General features: G+C 43.0%; 6 protein-coding genes across 13 annotated transcripts in view; all 6 read left to right on the forward strand.

Moving 5' to 3' along the window:
• The window catches only part of LOC137791793 (protocadherin alpha-C2-like), a 148438-nt gene that overhangs the window by 88547 nt on the left and 33945 nt on the right, over positions 1-25946 (forward strand). The window contains exon 1 of one of the 8 annotated variants that reach the window (XM_068587010.1): positions 10024-12498. The exons of 6 other annotated variants lie outside the window; for them this stretch is intronic. In XM_068587010.1, the coding sequence (XP_068443111.1) occupies positions 10129-12498 (2370 nt within the window). In that variant the 5' untranslated portion in view covers positions 10024-10128. Of the gene's footprint in view, positions 1-10023; positions 12499-20510; positions 23036-25946 lie in introns of those variants that run through there. One more of the 8 variants, XM_068587001.1, reaches the window with a different exon arrangement.
• Positions 709-3233, forward strand: LOC137793528 (protocadherin alpha-2-like). The gene has a single exon (XM_068589749.1). It carries the CDS (start codon positions 822-824, stop codon positions 3231-3233), a length of 2412 nt encoding a protein of 803 aa, XP_068445850.1. The 5' UTR covers positions 709-821.
• On the forward strand, positions 3602-6076 carry LOC137793531 (protocadherin alpha-8-like). Its single transcript, XM_068589763.1, has one exon. It carries the CDS (start codon positions 3647-3649, stop codon positions 6074-6076), a length of 2430 nt encoding a protein of 809 aa, XP_068445864.1. The 5' UTR covers positions 3602-3646.
• On the forward strand, positions 6587-9374 carry LOC137793549 (protocadherin alpha-8-like). The gene is made up of 2 exons (XM_068589786.1): positions 6587-9297; positions 9363-9374. Exons 1-2 carry the CDS (start codon positions 6922-6924, stop codon positions 9372-9374), a joined length of 2388 nt encoding a protein of 795 aa, XP_068445887.1. The 5' UTR covers positions 6587-6921.
• LOC137793556 (protocadherin alpha-2-like) lies at positions 13486-16361 on the forward strand. The gene has a single exon (XM_068589801.1). The coding sequence runs from the start codon at positions 13902-13904 to the stop codon at positions 16359-16361; it is 2460 nt and encodes an 819-aa protein (XP_068445902.1). The 5' UTR covers positions 13486-13901.
• LOC137791849 (protocadherin alpha-2-like) lies at positions 17353-19953 on the forward strand. The gene has a single exon (XM_068587044.1). The coding sequence runs from the start codon at positions 17488-17490 to the stop codon at positions 19924-19926; it is 2439 nt and encodes an 812-aa protein (XP_068443145.1). The 5' UTR covers positions 17353-17487; the 3' UTR covers positions 19927-19953.

The following is a 25946-nucleotide window of genomic DNA, read 5'->3' on the forward strand; positions in this document are numbered from 1 at the left end:
GATATCATTGAGATCATTAGATTGGGGCGAACCTCTGACAATTTTGTATCTTCTCTGTGCAAAGCAAACCTTGAATTTCACTGGTTTGATGGTGTTTTTTTTGTTGTCCGTATCTTATTGAATATTAAGTGTGTCGACGATGGTTTGATCGAAGAACAATTCCAGTACATGTGCGCCATGATCTTTTCACTATATGTTACGGTGTTTTGGAAAGTATTCTGCAGTTACTTGAGCATTCGCAAGAGATTCATTAAAACGGCTTTGTGTCTCTGTCCATGGTGCTGAATACATTTTCCCTTTATTCTGCTCTCTGTGTTGAGATTTGGGTGTTGTCTGTAGTGCTGACTTTGGCGGTCATTGTCCTATTCTCAGTTAATACAGACTAAGGTTATTAAATATATCATGAACAACAAGACCAATTTATTCAACTATATATCACATATAACAATTATCCTATGAATACAGTTTGAGCTCAAGAGTTCCAAAAACTTCAGCAAAGGGTTTTATCTGTAATGTTCACTGTTTAATAAAGTCAAAACACAATGTTCAATCTCTCTGTATACACAAGTGTCACGAGATGTCGCTATCGACCACACATCAATATCATGGTCATCGTTGAGAAACTCCTCCTCCATTTATGACCGAATAAAACGTCACCATCTGGCAGTGCTTTGTGAAAAATGCGTATAGATGAGTGAAGCCCTGAAGAGAGAGCACCCGACACGAGAATGGATACATAACAAACAAAAAAAGCTATTTTTCATTTTCCTGGAGACTCCAAAAGGAAGACACCTGGAGTCGTTTCTTTTGCATGAACAGCTATGGCTGCTCGGGAACCATGGGATAATCTCGGAGGTCTGTTGTTCACTCTGCTTTGTCTCTGCGGCTGGTCCGTAGCTCAGATATCCTATTCGATTTCAGAGGAGGTGGACAAAGGGACAACGGTGGGAAACCTCGCGAAGGATTTAAATCTCAATGTGCAGCAACTCCATTCCACGGGTCTTCAAATTACCTCTGGATACAAACAACAGTATTTTGACATAAATCATGAATCCGGAGTACTTTTCGTTAGCGAGAGGATAGATCGGGAGGAGCTTTGTCCCAATACGGTAAAATGTTCTTTAAATGTAGAAGCCGTATTGAGTAATCCTCGCAGCCTCCATCGAATTGAAGTTGCTATTAATGATGTCAATGACAATGCACCGTTTTTTCTGGAAGAAATAAGTACTATTGATATGTACGAGTCCTCGTATGTGGGAGAAAGGCATCCACTCCCGATAGCGTATGACGCAGACGGAGGTGCCAACTCGGTGAAGACTTACAAATTAAACCCGAATGATCATTTCTCTTTGGATATACAGAACATTGGTGAGCAGAGTGTGTCTGCTGAGCTGGTGCTGCAGAAAGCGTTAGATCGAGAAAAACAGGCTGTTATTGAACTCACACTGATCGCAATAGACGGAGGAAAACCTCCCAAAACGGGAACTTTACAGATACAAGTTAATGTACTGGACGTGAATGACAATCCACCCTTGTTCAGTAAATCTCTATATAAAGTCCAAGTCGCTGAAAATGCAAACGCTGGAACACCATTATTATCACTGTCAGCTACTGATTTAGATGACGGTGTGAATGGTCAAATTGTATACTCTTTCACAGAAAGGGGGCGTTTAAATCCTGATGACATATTTGCACTGAATGATAGTACTGGAGAAATAACCGTCAAAGGCAATATTGATTATGAGGAAAATCAAGCTTATGAGATTCGTGTTCAGGCACGAGATAAAGGCACTCCTCCTCGCAGTGCACATAGTAAGATCTTAGTGGAAGTTATTGATGTCAATGATAACGCTCCAGAAATCTCGGTTTCATCACTCATGAGTCCAGTGAGGGAGGACACTGACATAGGCACAGCCATCGCTATGGTGACTATCACTGATAAAGATGGCGGCAAAAATGGTCTGACAAACTGTAAAATTACAGGTTCGGTACCATTTAAATTAAAATCGAATTATAAAAACTATTATTCGTTGCTGGTTGCCGGGCCACTGGACAGGGAGAGTGTTTCCCAATTTAATGTGTCAATTACAGCGACAGATGAAGGAACTCCCTCATTGTCGAGCACCAGCGTCATTACTGTTCAAGTTTCTGACGTGAATGACAATCCTCCTCGATTTGTGGAGCCTAGTATCAATGTGTATGTTAAGGAAAATGCCCAAATTGGAACTACTATTCATATACTGACGACACTAGATTCAGATTTGAATGAAAATGCAAAAGCAACGTACCGCTTGATAAACAATTCTCCGAAAGCGACACAGATAGCTTCAATGGTGAATATAAACTCCGAGACTGGAGACATGGTCAGCCTGCAGTCTTTTAACTACGAGGAGTTAAAAAGCTTCCAGTTTAAAGTCCAGGCCACAGACTCTGGTGTTCCTCCGCTCAGCAGCAACGTGACTGTGAACGTTTTAGTCCTGGATGAGAACGACAACAGTCCCACGATCCTCGCGCCCTATTCTGAGCACGGCTCCGTGAACAGTGAGAGCATCCCCTATTCTGCTGAAGCGGGATACTTTGTGGCAAAGATCAGGGCTGTAGACGCAGACTCTGGATACAATGCGCTGCTTTCCTATCACCTCTCTGAGCCCAAAGGAAACAACCTCTTCCGGATCGGAACCAGCACCGGAGAGATCAGGACTAAGAGGAGGATGAGTGACAATGACCTGAAAGCTCACCCCTTGGTGGTGCTGGTTTCTGATAACGGAGAGCCCTCCCTGTCAGCTACTGTGTCTATTGACGTGGTGGTGGTTGAAAGCACAGCTGACATCCAGACTCAGTTCAGACATGTGCCCACAAAGGAGGACAGCTTCTCTGACTTAAACCTGTATCTGCTGATCGCCATCGTGTCGGTGTCGGTGATCTTTCTGCTGAGCCTCATCAGTTTAATAGCTGTCAAATGCCACAGGACAGACGGCAGCTTCAGCAGGTACAGCGCCCCAATGATCACCACCCACCCTGACGGGAGCTGGTCTTACTCCAAGTCTACTCAGCAGTATGACGTGTGTTTCAGCTCAGACACGCTGAAGAGTGACGTAGTGGTTTTCCCCGCACAGTTTCCTCCTGTAGATGGTGAACTGATCAGTATAAACGGAGGAGATACTTATACCAGAACTCAGACGTTACCCAACAAAGACAAGGTAAGAAGAAATGGAAACAATGTAATCTCGTGATTTTGTACTTCTCAAATCCACGAACAAAATGATATGACATCATGTGTTTGTGTATGGCTTATACTGTTCGTTTGTTTTCTTGGAGATTGTAAAAAAAAAAAGTTTTGAAGATGAAAAAAAGAACAGACATGATTTAAATGTAATTGTGGCAGACCTCCACGCGGTGACACTATAGACCGTAACATTGAGAATTCATACGTAGTGGTTTCATGCTCCTCCCAGTTCTTGGTGACGAGTCCTCTTCTCGAGGCTTTGTCACAAAGAGAGAGCGAAAGGACAGAGAGGAGATCGGTTTCATCCATGTCTACAATATATATGTAGTGCAATCTAAATGTTGGATATTTTTGACAGCTACAATATTTGTGAATGCGTTTCCTTGCTTTGGATGTGCGTTTAAGTCGCCAGATGGAATTATGTCTGCAACAATGAGGACGTCTTTTGTTTCATGGCTGGTGCTTGTGCTGCTGGAGGGTTGCTGGGAAGCGGAGTCTGGACAGCTTTCGTATTCCGTTTTTGAGGAATTGAATCCGGGCACTTCTGTTGGAAATATCGCTAAGGATCTAAACCTCAGCCTACAGGACTTGGAATCCCGTATGTTTCAGATTGTTACTGGATCAAAAAGAAAATATTTCGAGGTAAATGTAAAGACTGGGGTTCTCTACGTTAACGAGAGAATAGACAGAGAGAAGCTCTGCTTAAAGGCACCTACATGCAAAGTCAGTGTAGAGGCGGTGATAAATAGTCCTTTGAAGCTGTATCGCTTAGAAATAAATATATTAGATGTTAACGACAACGACCCGTCATTCACGGAAAAGTCTCAAACTGTAGACATAGCGGAGAATACTCTCCCTGGAATTAAATTCGCTTTGTCGGAGGCCATCGATGCAGATGTAGGTAAGAACACGGTGAATGCGTTTAAATTATCACCAAATGCATATTTTTCTCTCGCTACAATCAAAGAAGGAGAAAGCGTGTATGCAGAGTTAGTTTTACAGAAAACACTGGATCGAGAGAAACAGCCTGTGATACATCTCACTGTGACTGCTTTAGATGGAGGAACTCCAGCGAGATCTGGTACGTCACAGGTCATTGTACACGTTTTAGACATAAATGATAATCCCCCAGTGTTTAGCAATCCGCTGTACAAAACTAGGATATTTGAAAACACGCCAATCGGGACAACTGTGATTACACTCAATGCAACCGACGCAGACGATGGTACTAACGGAGAGATAGTCTATTCCTTAAGAAGTAAAGGGCAGGATCGTATATTAGAGGTCTTTCATATTGATCCCATGACGGGTGCGATCATAGTAAAAGCTGATGTAAATTATGAGGAATATACAGCGTTCGAGATCCGTGCAGAAGCAAACGATAAGGCTCAGCCACCGATGGCTGCGCACTGTAAAGTGCTGGTAGAAGTTATTGACGTAAACGACAATGCGCCCGAGATCACAGTGACGTCACTGTTCGATACCGTAAAGGAGGACGCTGATATTGGTACTGCTATCGCACTTGTTTCCGTTCGAGACAGCGATGGCGGTCGCAACGGTGAAGTTAAATGTGCAATCTTAAATAAGGTTCCATTTAAACTCGAAACAAACTACAACAACTATTATTCTCTAGTTGTTGACGGAGCTCTTGACAGAGAAATCACCTCCCGCTACAACGTCAAGATTTCGGCAATCGATGAAGGGACTCCTCCTCTCTCAAACACTAGTGTTATTAATGTGTATATTTCGGATGTAAATGATAATTCACCTCGTTTCTCAGAAAATGTGATTCATATTTACGTGAAAGAAAACAGTGAAGTGGGTGTAATTATTAAAACAATGTCTGCATCGGATGCTGACTTTGAAATGAATGGCAAAGTTGTATATTCATTTTTAGACAGTAATAGTAACTTAGTGCCCGTGTCTACAATGTTGAATATAAACTCGGAGACTGGAGACATAGTCAGCCTGCAGTCTTTTAACTACGAGGAGTTAAAAAGCTTCCAGTTTAAAGTCCAGGCCACAGACTCTGGTGTTCCTCCGCTCAGCAGCAACGTGACTGTGAACGTTTTAGTCCTGGATGAGAACGACAACAGTCCCACGATCCTCGCGCCCTATTCTGAGCACGGCTCCGTGAACAGTGAGAGCATCCCCTATTCTGCTGAAGCGGGATACTTTGTGGCAAAGATCAGGGCTGTAGACGCAGACTCTGGATACAATGCGCTGCTTTCCTATCACCTCTCTGAGCCCAAAGGAAACAACCTCTTCCGGATCGGAACCAGCACCGGAGAGATCAGGACTAAGAGGAGGATGAGTGACAATGACCTGAAAGCTCACCCCTTGGTGGTGCTGGTTTCTGATAACGGAGAGCCCTCCCTGTCAGCTACTGTGTCTATTGACGTGGTGGTGGTTGAAAGCACAGCTGACATCCAGACTCAGTTCAGACATGTGCCCACAAAGGAGGACAGCTTCTCTGACCTAAACCTGTATCTGCTGATCGGCATCGTGTCGGTGTCGGTGATCTTTCTGCTGAGCCTCATCAGTTTAATCGCTGTCAAATGCCACAGGACAGACGGCAGCTTCAGCAGGTACAGCGCCCCAATGATCACCACCCACCCTGACGGGAGCTGGTCTTACTCCAAGTCTACTCAGCAGTATGACGTGTGTTTCAGCTCAGACACGCTGAAGAGTGACGTAGTGGTTTTCCCCGCACAGTTTCCTCCTGTAGATGGTGAACTGATCAGTATAAACGGAGGTGATACTTATACTAGGACTCAGACTTTACCCAACAAAGACAAGGTAAGAACCATACTGAATACTGTCAATCAGTGCATTTTGTCTTTCACATAGCTTCTGTTTCTCATACACATTCATATAAACGTTCTGGCAATATAATAAGTATAATAGATTGCATACATTTACAGTTGTTTTGAGGTATCTTAAACTGCTCAACGCGAAAGACGCTCTCCGTGGTGCTGAAACCTCTTTGCACTCCATCTTCGCGGCACGTGCTTGATTGCATGTATTTAAGACTAACGTGTTGTTACATGTGGCTGAGCTTGTCAGTTGGTCGGAGGGACGAAATAAAGTGTTCTGTCCTAAAAGACCAGATTGTTTGTTTGTGAGAAGGCTTTGTTTAGTATGTTTTTATGGTGGAAGAACATTATTAAACATATTTAACAGCAACAGTTCGGAAAAGTCATTAAAAAAACGAAATCATTAATTTACGTAACCTTTTTCTACCTTACAATTATCAACATATCACCGTCTCTGCGTCCAGTTAAAACACTCTTATCTGATGAATTCAGTCTTCTTGGCTTCTTTCTCTGTTATCAGTATGTAGGTTTGGCAATAAATAAATAGACGGCTTCACAAAATCGATGTTGACACATTTGTGGTGTATATTTTAAGAAAACACACTAACTAATGTCCGATAGAAAATAGTGCACTGTGGTCTATCAAAGGAACGCAAGATGTCGCTCGAGACCACACATCGTGTTTATTAACGACGTAAAACTCCTCCTCCGCTCTCTGTGAAACAGCCTGCATGTTTCGTGGAGGCTGGGTTAGTTATTAACTACGTCGTCTGGAAAGATGGTCCATGGATGAAGAGCGCTCAGCTGTCTTGTGGATATTTTCCTGTTTTCGTGGATAAATGACGTTTGGTTACCTGATTGTCTCCTCTAAAAAAAAGGATGGGTCGTAAACAGTATAGCGAGGCCGTGTGGATGCTGTGCGCCATTCTTCTTTGTTTATCTGGCTGGTCTGCAGCTCAGATTTCCTATTCCGTTATGGAGGAGGTGGACAAAGGCACAGCAGTGGGAAATATTGCCAAGGATTTAAACATCCAAACACAGCAACTGGAGCAACGGGGATTTCGGATTGTGTCGGGCTACAGTAAGAAATATTTCGAGGCAAATTTAAGAACAGGGGCTTTGGTTGTTAACGACAGGATAGACCGCGAGGAGCTGTGTCCGAATTTACCGAAGTGCTCCTTAAATATAGAGGGACTTTTGAGCCACCCTATGGGTATTTATCGCATCGAGATCAATATTGTTGACATCAATGATAATGCGCCATCATTTATCGAGCAAACCCATGTGTTTAATATCTCAGAGTCGTCTTCAACGGGAGAGAGGTATCCGCTCCCAGTAGCTCAGGATGCAGACACTGGCAGCAATTCAGTGAAAACATACAAGTTAAGTCTGAACGAGCATTTCTCCATTGATGTGAGTAGTGGAGGGGACAGTGCGTACGCTGAGTTGGTGCTGCAGAAAGCTTTAGACCGAGAGAAACAAGCCGTTATTAAGTTAACATTAACCGCGGTAGACGGAGGAAAACCTGCAAGGTCTGGCACGATGCAGATTCTTGTAAATGTGATAGACGTTAATGATAACACGCCTTCGTTTAGCAAGCCGCTTTATAAAGTGCGAGTTAGTGAAAGTGCACCCATAGGGACAATAATATTGAAACTAAATGCAACTGATTTAGACGAAGCACTTAATTCAGACATCAAATACGCTTTCATGAAAAGAGGAAATGTGAACTATCCAGAAAAATTCATTGTTAATCCGCAAAGCGGTGAAATCGCAGTGAATGTTAATTTGGATTACGAGGAAAGCAATGCATATGAATTACGAGTACAAGCAACAGACAAGGGGCATTCCCCTCGTAGTGGTTATTCTAAAGTACTGGTAGAGGTTGTCGATATCAACGACAACGCACCGGAAATCTCTGTAACGTCACTAATGAGTCCAGTAAAGGAAAGTGCTGAAATGGGGACAGTCGTTGCATTGGTGACTGTGACGGATAAAGATGGAGGGAAAAACGGCATTACTACATGTCAAATTAAAGACTCAGTCCCTTTTACATTAACGTCAAATTACAAAAACTATTACTCTCTGACAGTTGACGGTCTCCTTGACAGAGAAATTGTAACACATTACAATGTAACCATTACTGCCACGGATGAAGGCAGTCCGGCTCTTTCTAGCACTGCTGTAATCAATGTGCACATTTCTGATATTAACGACAATGCGCCTCATTTCTCAGAATCCAGTGTATATATTTACGTGAAAGAGAATAGCAAAGTGGGAGATATTGTAACAAGAACAACTGCACAAGATGCAGATGCCAATGAAAATGCTAAATTGACTTATTCTCTAATAGATAATTATGCAAAAAGTTTCCCAATTTCAACAGTTGTAAACATCAACTCCGAGACTGGAGACATAGTCAGCCTGCAGTCTTTTAACTACGAGGAGTTAAAAAGCTTCCAGTTTAAAGTCCAGGCCACAGACTCTGGTGTTCCTCCGCTCAGCAGCAACGTGACTGTGAACGTTTTAGTCCTGGATGAGAACGACAACAGTCCCACGATCCTCGCGCCCTATTCTGAGCACGGCTCCGTGAACAGTGAGAGCATCCCCTATTCTGCTGAAGCGGGATACTTTGTGGCAAAGATCAGGGCTGTAGACGCAGACTCTGGATACAACGCGCTGCTTTCCTATCACCTCTCTGAGCCCAAAGGAAACAACCTCTTCCGGATCGGAACCAGCACCGGAGAGATCAGGACTAAGAGGAGGATGAGTGACAATGACCTGAAAGCTCACCCCTTGGTGGTGCTGGTTTCTGATAACGGAGAGCCCTCCCTGTCAGCTACTGTGTCTATTGACGTGGTGGTGGTTGAAAGCACAGCTGACATCCAGACTCAGTTCAGACATGTGCCCACAAAGGAGGACAGCTTCTCTGACTTAAACCTGTATCTGCTGATCGCCATCGTGTCGGTGTCGGTGATCTTTCTGCTGAGCCTCATCAGTTTAATAGCTGTCAAATGCCACAGGACAGACGGCAGCTTCAGCAGGTACAGCGCCCCAATGATCACCACCCACCCTGACGGGAGCTGGTCTTACTCCAAGTCTACTCAGCAGTATGACGTGTGTTTCAGCTCAGACACGCTGAAGAGTGACGTAGTGGTTTTCCCCGCGCAGTTTCCTCCCGTGGATGGTGAGCTGATCAGTATTAACGGAGGAGATACTTATACCAGAACTCAGACTTTACCCAACAAAGACAAGGTATGTGTTGTTCAGTTTTCAATCGCCGAAATTTGCATATGTTGTGATGTGATTTTTTATTGTAGTTTTATCAGTGATGTAATTCAGCTCCGAATTTTGAAAGAGCTGAATGAAGAACAACTCAGATTGGTTATGTTTTAAAATCCTGAGATGATATTCTTTGAAAGCAGGACCATTTAGTATCGGCTCCAACAAGCTCAAAAGTTCACTAGATCCATTTTAACCTGAAGGAACAGCGCTGTCTGTGGTGCTGAAACTAAACTCTGCCATTGCGTGTGTTTTTTTTAAATTATCTGAATACTTTATTAAACCGGATCTCATTTATCATTAGTGAGGGATTTGTTGTTTGACTGATGCATTTAATTTGCATGTTAAGATTAATTTTGCCTGATTTTGCCAACAAAATTAATTTGCTTTTTTATTTACGTGGCGAGACTGTATAGTTCATTGAATTCACCAATTTACATGATTATAGCATAATAATGTACCTTTAATGTTGTTTTATATACTAAAGTCAATGTGTACCAAATATTTAAATATCATATAATAATACAAACAAATGTGTGGGATAAGAGTTTCTCATTTATGTTGACTTATATGTCATTTACCACATGATGTCGCTGGAGACCATAGATATGATTGTTACACTACGTGTACAACTCCGCCCTGCACGGGAAACCGAAAACCGTCACTGACATCAGTAAAGAGAGACGCTGGTGTCGTATGTGGAAAGAAGGGCTGCTGCTGCTGTTTCGAGAATCGTGTTTATGACGGATATATACATACCGAGGACATACAGGATAAGCGGGATTCGGTGATTATTGCACCACGATGGGAAGCGAGGAATACGCCTGGCTTCATATTGTTGCGCTGCTCTGTCTTTGTGACAGGTCTGCATCGCAATTGTCTTACTCGATCTCTGAGGAGGTGAACAAAGGCACCGTGGTGGGGAACATCGCAAAGGACCTGAATTTGAATGTACACGATCTAGAAACCAGGGATCTACGTGTTGTTTCGAGTTACAGTAAGAATTATTTTGACGTGAATTTGCGGACCGGGAACATCTTTGTTGACGAGAGGATAGACAGAGAGGAGATCTGCCCGAACACGGCACAATGTGTCCTACGGATACAGGCTGTGTTAAGCAATCCTATGATTGTACACCGAATAGAGGTCAGCGTTTCAGACATTAATGATAACTCGCCGGAATTCATAGACCAGTCGTATTCTTTAAACACTTCCGAATCAATGTCACCGGGAGAGCGATATCTTCTCCCTATAGCAGAAGACGCGGACAGAGGCAGTAACTCAGTGAAGAGCTACAAGCTGAGCCAAAATGAATATTTCTCTCTTGATGTGCAGAGCAGTGGAGAACACGGTGTGTCCGCTGAGTTGGTGCTGCAAAAGGCTTTAGATCGAGAGAAACAGCCGGTTCTTAAACTTATTTTGACGGCTGTAGATGGAGGTAAACCTGCTAAATCTGGTACCTTGGAGATATATGTAAATGTTTTAGATGCCAATGATAATACACCAATTTTCAGTAAAACGCTGTATAAAGAACGTGTTCGCGAAGATACTGCAGAGGGGACAGTAATAATAAAATTAAATGCAACCGATTTAGACGAGGGCATGAACAGTAAGATCCTGTATTCGTTCATCAGACGAAAAAATACAGACCCATCCAATATTTTCGATCTAAATTCAGAAACAGGAGAAATCTCCGTGAAGGGGACATTAGATTATGAAGAAACGTCTGCTTATGAAGTTAGAGTTCAAGCCACTGATCAAGGCTTATCTCCTCGTAGTGCGCATGCTAAACTGCTGATAGAGATACTTGACGTGAATGACAATACCCCAGAAACATCTGTGACGTCACTCATGACTCCAGTAAAAGAAGATGCAGAACTGGGGACCATCGTTGCTTTGGTCACAGTGAGTGATAAAGATGGAGGAAACAACGGTGTGACTAACTGTAAGGTAGTTGGGTCTGTTCCGTTTAAACTGAAGTCCAACTACAAAAATGACTATTCATTAGTAGTTGATGGACCACTGGACAGAGAAAACACTTCTCTGTATAATGTCACTGTTACAGCCACAGATGAAGGAAGTCCACCTCTGTCCAGCATCACAGTCATTACTGTTCATGTTTCTGATGTCAATGATAATGCACCTCGATTTATGGAACCTGTGATTCATGTTTATGTGAAAGAAAATAGTCCAGTGGGCTCCGTTATTCATACAATAAATGCATTTGATCCGGATCTGAACAGTAATTCAAAACTGACTTACAAATTGTTAGAAAATTCGCAAAGAAATATTCCGATTTCATCAATGTTAAACATCAACTCAGAGACTGGAGACATAGTCAGCCTGCAGTCTTTTAACTACGAGGAGTTAAAAAGCTTCCAGTTTAAAGTCCAGGCCACAGACTCTGGTGTTCCTCCGCTCAGCAGCAACGTGACTGTGAACGTTTTAGTCCTGGATGAGAACGACAACAGTCCCACGATCCTCGCGCCCTATTCTGAGCACGGCTCCGTGAACAGTGAGAGCATCCCCTATTCTGCTGAAGCGGGATACTTTGTGGCAAAGATCAGGGCTGTAGACGCAGACTCTGGATACAATGCGCTGCTTTCCTATCACCTCTCTGAGCCCAAAGGAAACAACCTCTTCCGGATCGGAACCAGCACCGGAGAGATCAGGACTAAGAGGAGGATGAGTGACAATGACCTGAAAGCTCACCCCTTGGTGGTGCTGGTTTCTGATAACGGAGAGCCCTCCCTGTCAGCTACTGTGTCTATTGACGTGGTGGTGGTTGAAAGCACAGCTGACATCCAGACTCAGTTCAGACATGTGCCCACAAAGGAGGACAGCTTCTCTGACTTAAACCTGTATCTGCTGATCGCCATCGTGTCGGTGTCGGTGATCTTTCTGCTGAGCCTCATCAGTTTAATAGCTGTCAAATGCCACAGGACAGACGGCAGCTTCAGCAGGTACAGCGCCCCAATGATCACCACCCACCCTGACGGGAGCTGGTCTTACTCCAAGTCTACTCAGCAGTATGACGTGTGTTTCAGCTCAGACACGCTGAAGAGTGACGTAGTGGTTTTCCCCGCACAGTTTCCTCCTGTAGACGGTGAGCTGATCAGTATAAACGGAGGAGATACTTATACAAGAACACAGACGTTACCCAACAAAGACAAGGTAGGCTTTACTTTGAATTTAACAGTTAAATAATAGATTGGGGATCGCCCAAAAATCTGCTGAAATCCAATTGTACTATTTGACTTATCAGTACTTGTATGTGATATAGTATTGTATGCGAGGATGGACGAATATGAAGTCAAATGAAAGTGTCATCTTAGATACTTCCCCTTTTTCATCTGTTAACAAATAACTAACAGCATTTTTGATTAACTCACAACCAAACTTTATGGAAGCTGATGTATTTCGGATGAGGTTATTACACTAAAAATAACATTAGTAAACCTAATTCGTCCTGTAAGAATTTCTTCCATTTTGCTTGCACTCGTCAAGCCACGCGCCTCACTGCACACAACAATACGGTATGTTCGGAACAACATTTGGTCTTAGCATCTAACTGACCAAGATGTTAGTTTGTATCGTATCAAGCAATGTGATTACTTAAATAGGAACTCGTTTGAATCTCCGTACATGAAATATTTTCACTTTAAAACGTTTCAGTCTGAGTAGAAACAGCGCTGACAATGGTGTTAGTTTTATGGTCTCTGCACTACTCCATCGTGCCGTCAACCCGCTCTTGAATGCACTCTGGAGAATTATCAACAGCAACGTGACCTCAGCACGATACTCGTTACTTATATTGAGACATGCTCGCCATTGTGCTTAAATAAACGATATGTGGCTTCACTGGTATTCTACTATTTTTTTCAGACTGAATAGAAAATAGTTTTGCAGGCATGTTTCTTGCTGTGAAATGGCTGTCTCCATAGTGCTGAAGTAAGGCTTGTAATAGTTTCTGTGACGTTATAAAACGAGCACATTTTATCGTTATAAGCTTTTTTTCCAGTAAGATTACTTTATATTGCATTTAAATCTCACGACGAACTATTTTAGTTATTGTTTGGTTTTCTGGACCATTGCAGTATTTTAACTCCGTGGTGGCTTGTCTGGCTTTGAAAATGGCCATGATTTTTGCACACTTAACATTGAACTAAATGCTTCTATACTGAACATTGGTAATTAAACGAGTATACGTGATGATTTTTGAACTAATTGTTCGTTATTTGAGGCCAATCACCGTGCAATGTTGGTAAGCACTTGAATCACCAATTTGTGAAGAAATACACAGGCAAATAAATTGACCAAGCATGAATCGAATATACCCTTGATTCCCCACATGATGTCGCAGGAGACCACAGATCGAAATGTCGCCGTTTAGCCAAGACTCCTCCTCTGTAGATGGTAAAAAAAAAAAAAAATCGTCATCAGTCATTGTACACTGGGCACTCGATGGTGTTGTAAGGAGATAAGCAGGATGTTAAACGGAGCAATTTGCTTTTAAAGGAATTACTCAAACCAAGGATTAATGGTTGACTCTGTTCAGCTCTATTATTGCACCAAGGATGTTTGTTCGACGACAAAAGGAATACGCCTGGATTCATATTGTAGCGCTGCTTTGTCTTTGCGACTGGTCTGTCTCTCAGATATCTTACTCAGTTTCCGAGGAGGTGAACAAAGGCACCGTGGTGGGGAACATCGCAAAGGACCTGAACCTAAATGTGCAAGAAATAGAAAGCAGGGACCTCCAAATTGTATCCGGTCAGAAGAAAAAATATTTCGATGTGAATTTGCGCACCGGGAACCTCTTTGTTGACGAAAGAATAGACAGAGAAGAGTTTTGTCCAAATACGGTAAAATGTACCTTGAAATTACAGGCCGTTCTAAACAATCCAATGACTGCACATCGTATTGAGGTAAATGTTTTAGATATAAATGATAACTCGCCTGTATTCATTGATCAATTACATATACTGAATATCTCAGAATCGTTGTCACCAGGAGAGCGATATCTTCTCCCCATTGCAGAAGACGCGGACATTGGAAGCAACACAGTAAAGACGTACAAGCTGAACCAAAATGAATATTTCTCTCTTGATGTGCAGAGCGGTGGAGAACACGGTGTGTCCGCTGAGTTGGTGCTGCAAAAGGCTTTAGATCGAGAGAAACAGCCGGTGATCACACTTGTCTTGACGGCTGTAGATGGAGGGAAACCTGCTAGATCTGGAACATTGCAATTAATTGTTAATGTTTTAGATGTCAATGACAATACACCCACGTTCAGTAAATCTCTGTATAAGGCGCATGTTAATGAAAATGCTACTCCCAAGGCATTAGTAATTAAGTTAAATGCAACCGATTTAGACGAGGGCATGAACAGTAAGATAATTTATTCGTTTATCAAACGCGGAAACATTGATCCATCAAATATTTTCGATCTAAATTCAGAAACAGGGGAAATCTCCGTGAAGGGGACATTAGATTATGAGGAGACGTCTGCTTATGAAGTTAGAGTAAAAGCAACTGACCAAGGCTTATCTCCACGTAGTGCGCATGCTAAACTGCTGATAGAGATAATTGACGTGAATGACAATGCTCCAGAAATATCTGTGACGTCACTCACGACTCCAGTAAAAGAAGATGCAGAACTGGGGACAATCGTTGCTTTGGTCACAGTGAGTGATAAAGATGGAGGAAACAACGGTGTGACTAACTGTAAGGTAGTTGGGTCTGTTCCGTTTAAACTGAAGTCCAACTACAAAAATGACTATTCATTAGTAGTTGATGGACCACTGGACAGAGAAAACACTTCTCTGTATAATGTCACTGTTACAGCCACAGATGAAGGAAGTCCACCTCTGTCCAGTATCACAGTCATTACTGTTCATGTTTCTGATGTCAATGATAATGCACCTCGATTTATGGAGCCTGTGATTCATGTTTATGTGAAAGAAAATAGTCTAATGGGCTCTGTTATTCATACAATAAATGCATTTGATCCGGATCTGAACAGTAATTCAAAACTAAATTACAAATTGTTAGATCATTCCCCAAGAAATATTCCAATTTCATCAATGTTAAACATCAACTCAGAGACTGGAGACATAGTCAGCCTGCAGTCTTTTAACTACGAGGAGTTAAAAAGCTTCCAGTTTAAAGTCCAGGCCACAGACTCTGGTGTTCCTCCGCTCAGCAGCAACGTGACTGTGAACGTTTTAGTCCTGGATGAGAACGACAACAGTCCCACGATCCTCGCGCCCTATTCTGAGCACGGCTCCGTGAACAGTGAGAGCATCCCCTATTCTGCTGAAGCGGGATACTTTGTGGCAAAGATCAGGGCTGTAGACGCAGACTCTGGATACAACGCGCTGCTTTCCTATCACCTCTCTGAGCCCAAAGGAAACAACCTCTTCCGGATCGGAACCAGCACCGGAGAGATCAGGACTAAGAGGAGGATGAGTGACAATGACCTGAAAGCTCACCCCTTGGTGGTGCTGGTTTCTGATAACGGAGAGCCCTCCCTGTCAGCTACTGTGTCTATCGACGTGGTGGTGGTTGAAAGCACAGCTGACATCCAGACTCAGTTCAGACATGTGCCCACAAAGGAGGACAGCTTCTCTGACTTAAACCTGTATCTGTTGATCGGCATCGTGTCGGTGTCGGTGATCTTTCTGCTGAGCCTCATCAGTTTAATAGCTGTCAAATGCCACAGGACAGACGGCAGCTTCAGCAGGTACAGCGCCCCAATGATCACCACCCACCCTGACGGGAGCTGGTCTTACTCCAAGTCTACTCAGCAGTATGACGTGTGTTTCAGCTCAGACACGCTGAAGAGTGACGTAGTGGTTTTCCCCGCGCAGTTTCCTCCTGTAGACGGTGAACTGATCAGTATAAACGGAGGAGATACTTATACCAGAACTCAGACGTTACCCAACAAAGACAAGGTAAGAGTGACATGCTTACAATGGCCTTCAAAACAAAATGCCATAAGTGCTGTTCAACATAACAATGCCATCATAAAATAGAAAGTAATTGTATTTCATGCGATTAAAAAAAAAAAAAAAAAAAAAACGTTTTTATGTGTAACGTAAATCAAACCTCGTTTAAAGCTATAATATTATACCTTGATTCCCCAATTCATTGCGTGTGTTGAAACAGAAACTAACAAAACCTTCTCCGAGAGTTTGAATGCACGTTAAGCCATCGGGATGTTGAAAATCAGTTGCGTAACTACAAGTTGAGATATTAATTATAGCCCTTTCAGAATTTGGTTCGTATGTTTTCTTAGGTGGCCCATGCAGAAATACCCAACTTCACTCATGTGATAAGTAAACAGCTATACTGTAGTGGAAATATCAAATATATCAAATATCTATTGCTAGTACTTAGATAGAGCTCTCTGGTGCCGTTTTAGTGCGAATCAGTTACAAAACCTGCTGTTCGATCTGTTGAAAGCACTTCATTCATGATGCAATTGGTCTAAGCGGTTCTTTACTAAATATAATCATTAGTCAATATTGCTCTTTGTTTGCTGCCTCGAGTTTATAGCTGGTATCATTCTAGTGTGATCGAACATTTGTAACAGCTCCTGACATAGAATGCGGTCAGAAAAGGTGCTGTTCATGGTGCTTGTGTGTTCACAGTATCTGGTTTCTGTGATTCATTGTGCATTGAATCCAACTTGTTTCTTCAATTCATGATTTATTCCGAATATTGGACTTCTTGAGTAGGTCGAGTACACTCTGAAATTAATTTTGTAGTCTTTTCTATTAGATACATTGTACATTAACTGATCGTTTAGCGATTTAAAAAGTCGTCAATTAAGTTTTCGCACTGTATATATTACAAATAAATGTTCAAACCTGACTATCTATTATTAATTACATGACTATGTGATACAATGGATTGCATTTGAATACATACAATTCACCACACGATGTCGCATGAGACCATGAACATGAAAGTGTTTTTACTTCTTAAACTCCTCCTCTCTGCGTGGGATAAAACTTGAAATCGTCACCGGGCATTAGTGCACCCGCTGAAGGGGCAGTGACGAGGACAAGAGCTTCCAGAAACAATATTTATGTGTACGGATGTATCTGTAGCGAGGATAGATGGTCGACTGAGTTCAGGCGTTTTGATGCATCAACAATGTATATTCGACGACAAAAGGAATACGACTGGATTCACATTGTTGTGTTTCTTTGTCTTTGCAACTGGGCGGCTTCGCAGTTGTCCTACTCGATTCCTGAGGAGGTGAACAAAGGCACCGTGGTGGGGAATATTGCCAAGGATTTGAACCTCAATTTACAGGATCTAACGACCAGGGACTTGCGTGTTGTTTCGAGTTACAGTAAGAAATATTTTGACGTGAATTTGCGCACCGGGAACCTCTTTGTTAACGAGAGGATAGACAGAGAGGAGCTTTGTCCGAGTGTGGTGAAATGCTCAGTAAAAATACAAGCCGTTTTGAACAACCCAATGAGTGCACATCGCATAGAGGTCAATGTTTTAGATATAAACGATAATTCGCCGGCTTTCATTGAAAAAAATAATTATTTAAATATCTCTGAATCCTCTTTAACTGGAGAGCGACATCTTCTCCCAATAGCCGAAGACGCAGACATAGGAAGCAACACAGTAAAGACGTACAAGCTGAGCCAAAATGAATATTTCTCTCTTGATGTGCAGAGCAGTGGAGAACACGGTGTGTCCGCTGAGTTGGTGCTGCAAAAGGCTTTAGATCGAGAGAAACAGCCGGTGATCACACTTGTCTTGACGGCTGTAGATGGAGGTAAACCTGCTCGATCTGGCTCCTTACAAATACGTATTAATGTATTAGATGTAAATGATAATATACCTATTTTTAGCAAATCATTGTATAAAGTTAGTGTACCTGAAAGTACTGCTCGTGGAACAGTGATAGTAAAGTTAAATGCAACCGACTTAGACGAGGGCATGAACAGTAAGATAATTTATTCATTTATCAAACGAGGAAACATTGATCCATCAATTATTTTCGATCTGAATTCAGAAACAGGAGAAATCTCTGTGAAGGGGACATTAGATTATGAAGAGACGTCTGCTTATGAAGTTAGAGTAAAAGCCACTGATCAAGGCACCACTCCTCGTAGTGCGCATGCTAAACTGCTGATAGAGATAATTGACGTGAATGACAATGCTCCAGAAATATCTGTGACGTCACTCATGACTCCAGTAAAAGAAGATGCAGAACTGGGGACAATCGTTGCTTTGGTCACAGTGAGTGATAAAGATGGAGGAAACAACGGTGTGACTAACTGTAAGGTAGTTGGGTCTGTTCCGTTTAAACTGAAGTCCAACTACAAAAATGACTATTCATTAGTAGTTGATGGACCACTGGACAGAGAAAACACTTCTCTGTATAATGTCACTGTTACAGCCACAGATGAAGGAAGTCCACCTCTGTCCAGCATCACAGTCATTACTGTTCATGTTTCTGATGTCAATGATAATGCACCTCGATTTATGGAACCTGTGATTAATGTTTATGTGAAAGAAAATAGTCCAATGGGCTCTGTTATTCATACAATAAATGCATTTGATCCGGATCTGAACAGTAATTCAAAACTGACTTACAAATTATTAGAAAATTCGCAAAGAAATATTCCGATTTCATCAATGTTAAACATCAACTCCGAGACTGGAGACATAGTCAGCCTGCAGTCTTTTAACTACGAGGAGTTAAAAAGCTTCCAGTTTAAAGTCCAGGCCACAGACTCTGGTGTTCCTCCGCTCAGCAGCAACGTGACTGTGAACGTTTTAGTCCTGGATGAGAACGACAACAGTCCCACGATCCTCGCGCCCTATTCTGAGCACGGCTCCGTGAACAGTGAGAGCATCCCCTATTCTGCTGAAGCGGGATACTTTGTGGCAAAGATCAGGGCTGTAGACGCAGACTCTGGATACAATGCGCTGCTTTCCTATCACCTCTCTGAGCCCAAAGGAAACAACCTCTTCCGGATCGGAACCAGCACCGGAGAGATCAGGACTAAGAGGAGGATGAGTGACAATGACCTGAAAGCTCACCCCTTGGTGGTGCTGGTTTCTGATAACGGAGAGCCCTCCCTGTCCGCTACTGTGTCTATTGACGTGGTGGTGGTTGAAAGCACAGCTGACATCCAGACTCAGTTCAGACATGTGCCCACAAAGGAGGACAGCTTCTCTGACTTAAACCTGTATCTGCTGATCGGCATCGTGTCGGTGTCGGTGATCTTTCTGCTGAGCCTCATCAGTTTAATAGCTGTCAAATGCCACAGGACAGACGGCAGCTTCAGCAGGTACAGCGCCCCAATGATCACCACCCACCCTGACGGGAGCTGGTCTTACTCCAAGTCTACTCAGCAGTATGACGTGTGTTTCAGCTCAGACACGCTGAAGAGTGACGTAGTGGTTTTCCCCGCACAGTTTCCTCCTGTAGATGGTGAGCTGATCAGTATTAACGGAGGAGATACTTATACCAGGACTCAGACTTTACCCAACAAAGACAAGGTGAGTTGTTTGCAGCCATTTCATCTTCTCTCCTTGTTTTCACATGACTTTCAAACGTAACACAAACTCATGAATTCCGAATTAAGAAGTTTGCATTCAGAAATTATATCACTCTATTTGCATCTGCAAATATTAATATTTTAAGAGATAACAGCGTTGCCTATAATTGTCAAATAATAGACATGTTCGATCTTTTTGCTTTCCATGGTGCTGAAAACGTATTGGCGCCTTCCTTGTACTTTTGTGTAACAATTCAACAACTCTTGCGAGGAATATAGATTCAATCATGTTTTAATTACTTACGCTATCATTCATAAAGCAATAGTGCTTGAAAAATATTGTTGATGCCTTCAAACTTAAGTTTGACGTATATTTTCCATGTGTTACATTACCTTCAGATAATTTTGTCAGTAATTTTTCCGCAGAAATCTCAGAGTATGTAGTCTGATCTCATCCTCTTTGGTAAAAACACAAGTTTAGTATCGTCTCAAAATACTCAGGTATAGAATGTGTAAACATTTTAGACATACAGTGTGGCAACTCCATTAATATAACTATTTTCATGTCCACGTTGTAACGCGTGAGGTCGCTGACGACCACGTGTTGTTGTGAGCTCAGGGTTTTCAGTCTCCTCCTTCCCTTGTGAAGCGTCAGCAGACTGCGAGGTCTTTGTGCGAGAAACAAGAGCGACGAGGAAAAGGAGAGAACTGGAGTAGATGCGATTTTAAATGTTGGCCGATCGAGTGGCGTTTTATGGATAAATATAATTGCCATCACGTCAATTGCTTTGACAGCAGCGATGCGCCGCGGAAGGGATGACGGGACACGCTACTTGCTGTTTATCCTGTTTTTATCGGACTGGACTGCTGCTCAGATATTCTACTCCGTTTCCGAGGAGGTGGACAAAGGGACTGTGGTCGGGAATATCGCAAAGGATTTAAATGTCAACGTTCGAGACCTGCAAACGAGGAATCTAAATATCGTGTCCGGGTACAGTAAGAAATATTTCGAAGCCAACTTTAAAACAGGGGATCTTTACGTCAATGAGCGACTAGACCACGAGGAGCTTTGTCCAAACACGATTAAATGCACGCTAAACTTCGAGGCGATACTGAGTAATCCTATGGTACTCCACCGCATTGAGGTGGTTATTGTTGATGTGAATGACAACGCACCGGCCTTCGTTGAGAAGTCGTATGCACTAAACATATCTGAATCATCACCTCAGGGCGAACACTTCTTGCTTCCTCTGGCTCTCGACGCAGATACGGGAAGCAATTCAGTGAAGACTTACAGGCTGAGTCAAAATGAATACTTCTCCCTCGATGTACAGGGCGGTGCAGAACACAGTGCCTCTGCTGAGTTGGTGCTCCTGAAAGCTTTAGACCGCGAAAAGCAAGCTGTCATTAAACTATCTCTGACCGCTGTAGATGGAGGAAAGCCTCCTAAATCCGGAACCTTGCACATACATGTGCATGTTCTGGATGTCAACGACAACACGCCGTCATTTAGTAAAACACTTTACAAGGCGCGTGTGAATGAAAATGCGCCAGCTGGATCATCTGTGATTCAACTCAGTGCGACAGATTTAGACGAAGGGGACAACGGGAGGATCATTTATTCTTTCGTCAAGCGTGGAAATTTCGATCCCGCAGACGTGTTTTTCATGGATGCAGAAACTGGGGAAATCACAGTGAAGGGTTATTTAGACTACGAAGCACAGTCAGCATATGAAATTCACATTAAAGCAACAGATCAGGGGGTTTCACCTCGAGGTGCAAATGGAAAGCTACTGGTGGAGGTAGTTGATGTGAACGACAATGCTCCAGAAATTGTGGTGACGTCACTCACTAACCCAGTTAAAGAAGATGCTGACATAGGAAGTGTTGTCGCATTAGTGACAGTGACTGATAAAGACGGAGGAAAAAACGGTCAGACCCGCTGTTCACTTATCGGTCCTGAACCTTTTAAGCTAACTTCCAATTATAAAAATTATTACTCTTTAGTAGTAGATGGACCTCTTGATAGAGAGGGACACTCGTTTTACAATGTCACGATTACGGCGGCTGACGAAGGCACCCCGCCTCTATCCAGCACCAGCGTTATACCTGTTCAGGTTTCTGATGTCAATGATAACGCGCCTCATTTCATTGAGCCTGTGATTAACATTTATGTAAAAGAAAACAGTCCAGTTGGAGCTCGTATCTATTCAATAACTGCAGTCGATCCCGATATACACGAAAACGCGAGAGTAACATACTCATTAGATGGAGATTCAAAGGGTATTCCTATAACTTCAGTTGTTAACATCAACTCAGAGACTGGAGACATAGTCAGCCTGCAGTCTTTTAACTACGAGGAGTTAAAAAGCTTTCAGTTTAAAGTCCAGGCCACAGACTCTGGTGTTCCTCCGCTCAGCAGCAACGTGACTGTGAACGTTTTAGTCCTGGATGAGAACGACAACAGTCCCACGATCCTCGCGCCCTATTCTGAGCACGGCTCCGTGAACAGTGAGAGCATCCCCTATTCTGCTGAAGCGGGATACTTTGTGGCAAAGATCAGGGCTGTAGACGCAGACTCTGGATACAATGCGCTGCTTTCCTATCACCTCTCTGAGCCCAAAGGAAACAACCTCTTCCGGATCGGAACCAGCACCGGAGAGATCAGGACTAAGAGGAGGATGAGTGACAATGACCTGAAAGCTCACCCCTTGGTGGTGCTGGTTTCTGATAACGGAGAGCCCTCCCTGTCAGCTACTGTGTCTATTGACGTGGTGGTGGTTGAAAGCACAGCTGACATCCAGACTCAGTTCAGACATGTGCCCACAAAGGAGGACAGCTTCTCTGACCTAAACCTGTATCTGCTGATCGGCATCGTGTCGGTGTCGGTGATCTTTCTGCTGAGCCTCATCAGTTTAATAGCTGTCAAATGCCACAGGACAGACGGCAGCTTCAGCAGGTACAGCGCCCCAATGATCACCACCCACCCTGACGGGAGCTGGTCTTACTCCAAGTCTACTCAGCAGTATGACGTGTGCTTCAGCTCAGACACGCTGAAGAGTGACGTAGTGGTTTTCCCCGCACAGTTTCCTCCTGTAGACGGTGAGCTGATCAGTATTAACGGAGGAGATACTTATACCAGGACTCAGACTTTACCCAACAAAGACAAGGTGAGTTGCTTGTAACTCAAAGGAGATGTATTTCTGTAGACTGGGTCATTACATTTCTGATTGTTGTTATTTTCAACATTTGCTGACTTTTCGTGATACATTTAATTAATGGCTGTGAAACCAAATGCATACAATATAGTACTTGGCGGACTATACATGTAAATTATATATTGTCTTCCACATAACAGTAACTATATGCTGAACGTTGGGGAATTCATGTGGAATATTGTCCGAAACAGTTGCTGAACTTGTATGTGTTTTTAGTTGTAAAGTCGTTGGTCAAGTTAAATACTGCTGACCATTGGTGTCGCTGTCCATGGTGCTGAACCCCCAGAAGAGTTGTTACATGGAAAAGCTGCCTCGCTTTGATTTGATGGCAGACAATACATTACTTCGTTAATGTTGTCTTCCCTGGTAAAACACAACTGATATCTCTCCTACAGGCATTAAAACCCTTTTCTGAACGAGGTTTTATTAAATGTTTCTACTGAAGTAGAGTTTTCGTCTACTTTGACTGTTGGAATATATATATATATATATATATATATATATATATATATATATATATATATATATATATATATATATATATATATATATATATATATATATAGTTGGTCGTTGTATATTTGCACCAACGTAACAGTCGGTGTCGCTCGAGACCACAATATTAACGGGGCTCCCTTTTGCCAGACTCCTCCTCTCCGTATATACGAAGCACAGTATTCCACCCGGGCTTTGTCAGGAAATACACACATGGTCACATAACAGCGAGGGCTTCGTCTGATATTCGCCTAAAGTGGACATGTTGGAACATTATAATTTCTTTCATCCTGTGGCAGCGATGGGACGCAGGAGACCAACAGTCACGATTTGGATACAGATAGCAGCGCTGTTTTGTGCGTGTGGCGGGTCCGCAGCGCAGCTCTCGTTCTCCGTTTCCGAGGAGGTTGACAAAGGAACAGTAGTGGGAAATCTCGCTAAGGATTTACAGATTAACGTCCATGAATTGGAGAACCGGGATTTACGAGTTGTGTCTGGGAATTCTAAGAAATATTTCGACGTGGATTTAAAAACGGGTGCGCTCTATGTTTGTGACAGGATTGATCGTGAAGAGCTCTGCCCAAATACAGCCAAATGTTCCCTGAACGTCGAAGCCATTCTGAGCAACCCAATGCATCTGCATCGCATAGAGGTAAACGTTATTGATATTAACGACAATGCACCCTCTTTCCGTGAAAGACAGAAGACTTTCAATATATCGGAATCTTCTTTTACCGGAGAGAGATATCTCCTCCCGATGGCCAATGACGCAGACACGGGCGGTAACTCGGTGAAGAGCTACAAGCTGAGTCCAAATGAGTATTTCTCATTGGACGTACAGAGCGGTGGACAGCACAGTGAGTCTGCTGAGCTGGTCCTACAGAAAGCTTTAGACAGAGAGAAGCAATCTGTTATCCACCTTACTTTAACTGCTCTGGACGGAGGAAAACCAGCCCGGTCAGGGACGCTTAAAATAGTGGTGCATGTTATGGATGTAAATGATAATGCTCCAGTATTTAGTCAACCTCTGTATAAGGCCCAGGTCAGTGAAAACGCTCCGTTTCAGACACCAATACTTACTGTAACTGCCACAGATTTAGATGAGGGAATAAATGGTGAGATTGTCTATTCATTTATTGAGAGGGGTAATTTCAATCCTGAGGCTTTGTTCTCAATAAACCCAGATACAGGGGAAATATGTGTGAAGGGGAAAGTAGACTACGAAGAGAGTATAGCTTATGATATCCGTGTACAGGCAAGAGATAAAGGTACTCCTTCTCGAAGTGTGCATGGCAAAGTGTTAGTGGAAGTAGCTGATGTTAATGACAATGTACCTGAAATAATTATTACCTCTCTTATGAGCCCAGTCAGAGAGGACGCTGAGGTAGGCACAGTGGTCGCTTTAGTGACGGTGACTGATAAAGATGGGGGTAAAAATGGTCTCACGAGTGCTAATATTCTTGGGTCGGTGCCTTTTAAACTCAAGGTAAACTACAAAAACTATTATTCATTAACAGTCGATGGACCGCTTGACAGGGAGAGTGTTTCTCACTTCAATGTAACCATCACAGCTAGTGATGAAGGCTCACCGCCTCTCTCCAGCACCAGTGTCATTCATGTTCACATTTCTGATGTGAATGACAACTCCCCATTATTCTCAGAGCCAGTGATTAATGTATATGTGACTGAGAACAGTGCAGTGGGAGCTACTATCTTTACGATAACAGCAATAGATCCTGATACAGGAGAAAATGCAAAAGTAACATATGCATCACTAGATGGTATTTCGAAAATTATTCCACTAACTACTGTTATTAACGTGAACTCAGAGACTGGAGACATAGTCAGTCTACAGTCTTTTAACTACGAGGAGTTAAAAAGCTTTCAGTTTAAAGTCCAGGCCACAGACTCTGGTGTTCCTCCGCTCAGCAGCAACGTGACTGTGAACGTTTTAGTCCTGGATGAGAACGACAACAGTCCCACGATCCTCGCGCCCTATTCTGAGCACGGCTCCGTGAACAGTGAGAGCATCCCCTATTCTGCTGAAGCGGGATACTTTGTGGCAAAGATCAGGGCTGTAGACGCAGACTCTGGATACAACGCGCTGCTTTCCTATCACCTCTCTGAGCCCAAAGGAAACAACCTCTTCCGGATCGGAACCAGCACCGGAGAGATCAGGACTAAGAGGAGGATGAGTGACAATGACCTGAAAGCTCACCCCTTGGTGGTGCTGGTTTCTGATAACGGAGAGCCCTCCCTGTCAGCTACTGTGTCTATCGACGTGGTGGTGGTTGAAAGCACAGCTGACATCCAGACTCAGTTCAGACATGTGCCCACAAAGGAGGACAGCTTCTCTGACTTAAACCTG

The sequence above is a fragment of the Clinocottus analis genome, unplaced genomic scaffold (genome assembly GCF_023055335.1).
Source record: "Clinocottus analis isolate CAN_PGR_092001 unplaced genomic scaffold, fCliAna1.0.p SCAF_10, whole genome shotgun sequence".
NCBI classification, from domain to species: Eukaryota; Metazoa; Chordata; class Actinopteri; order Perciformes; family Cottidae; genus Clinocottus; species Clinocottus analis.

Coding starts and splice junctions, on each gene's coding strand:
- LOC137793528 (XM_068589749.1), top strand. CDS start 822: ATGGCTGCTCGGGAACCATGGGATAATCTCGGAGGTCTGTTGTTCACT.
- LOC137793531 (XM_068589763.1), top strand. CDS start 3,647: ATGTCTGCAACAATGAGGACGTCTTTTGTTTCATGGCTGGTGCTTGTG.
- LOC137793549 (XM_068589786.1), top strand. CDS start 6,922: ATGGGTCGTAAACAGTATAGCGAGGCCGTGTGGATGCTGTGCGCCATT.
- LOC137793556 (XM_068589801.1), top strand. CDS start 13,902: ATGTTTGTTCGACGACAAAAGGAATACGCCTGGATTCATATTGTAGCG.
- LOC137791849 (XM_068587044.1), top strand. CDS start 17,488: ATGTATATTCGACGACAAAAGGAATACGACTGGATTCACATTGTTGTG.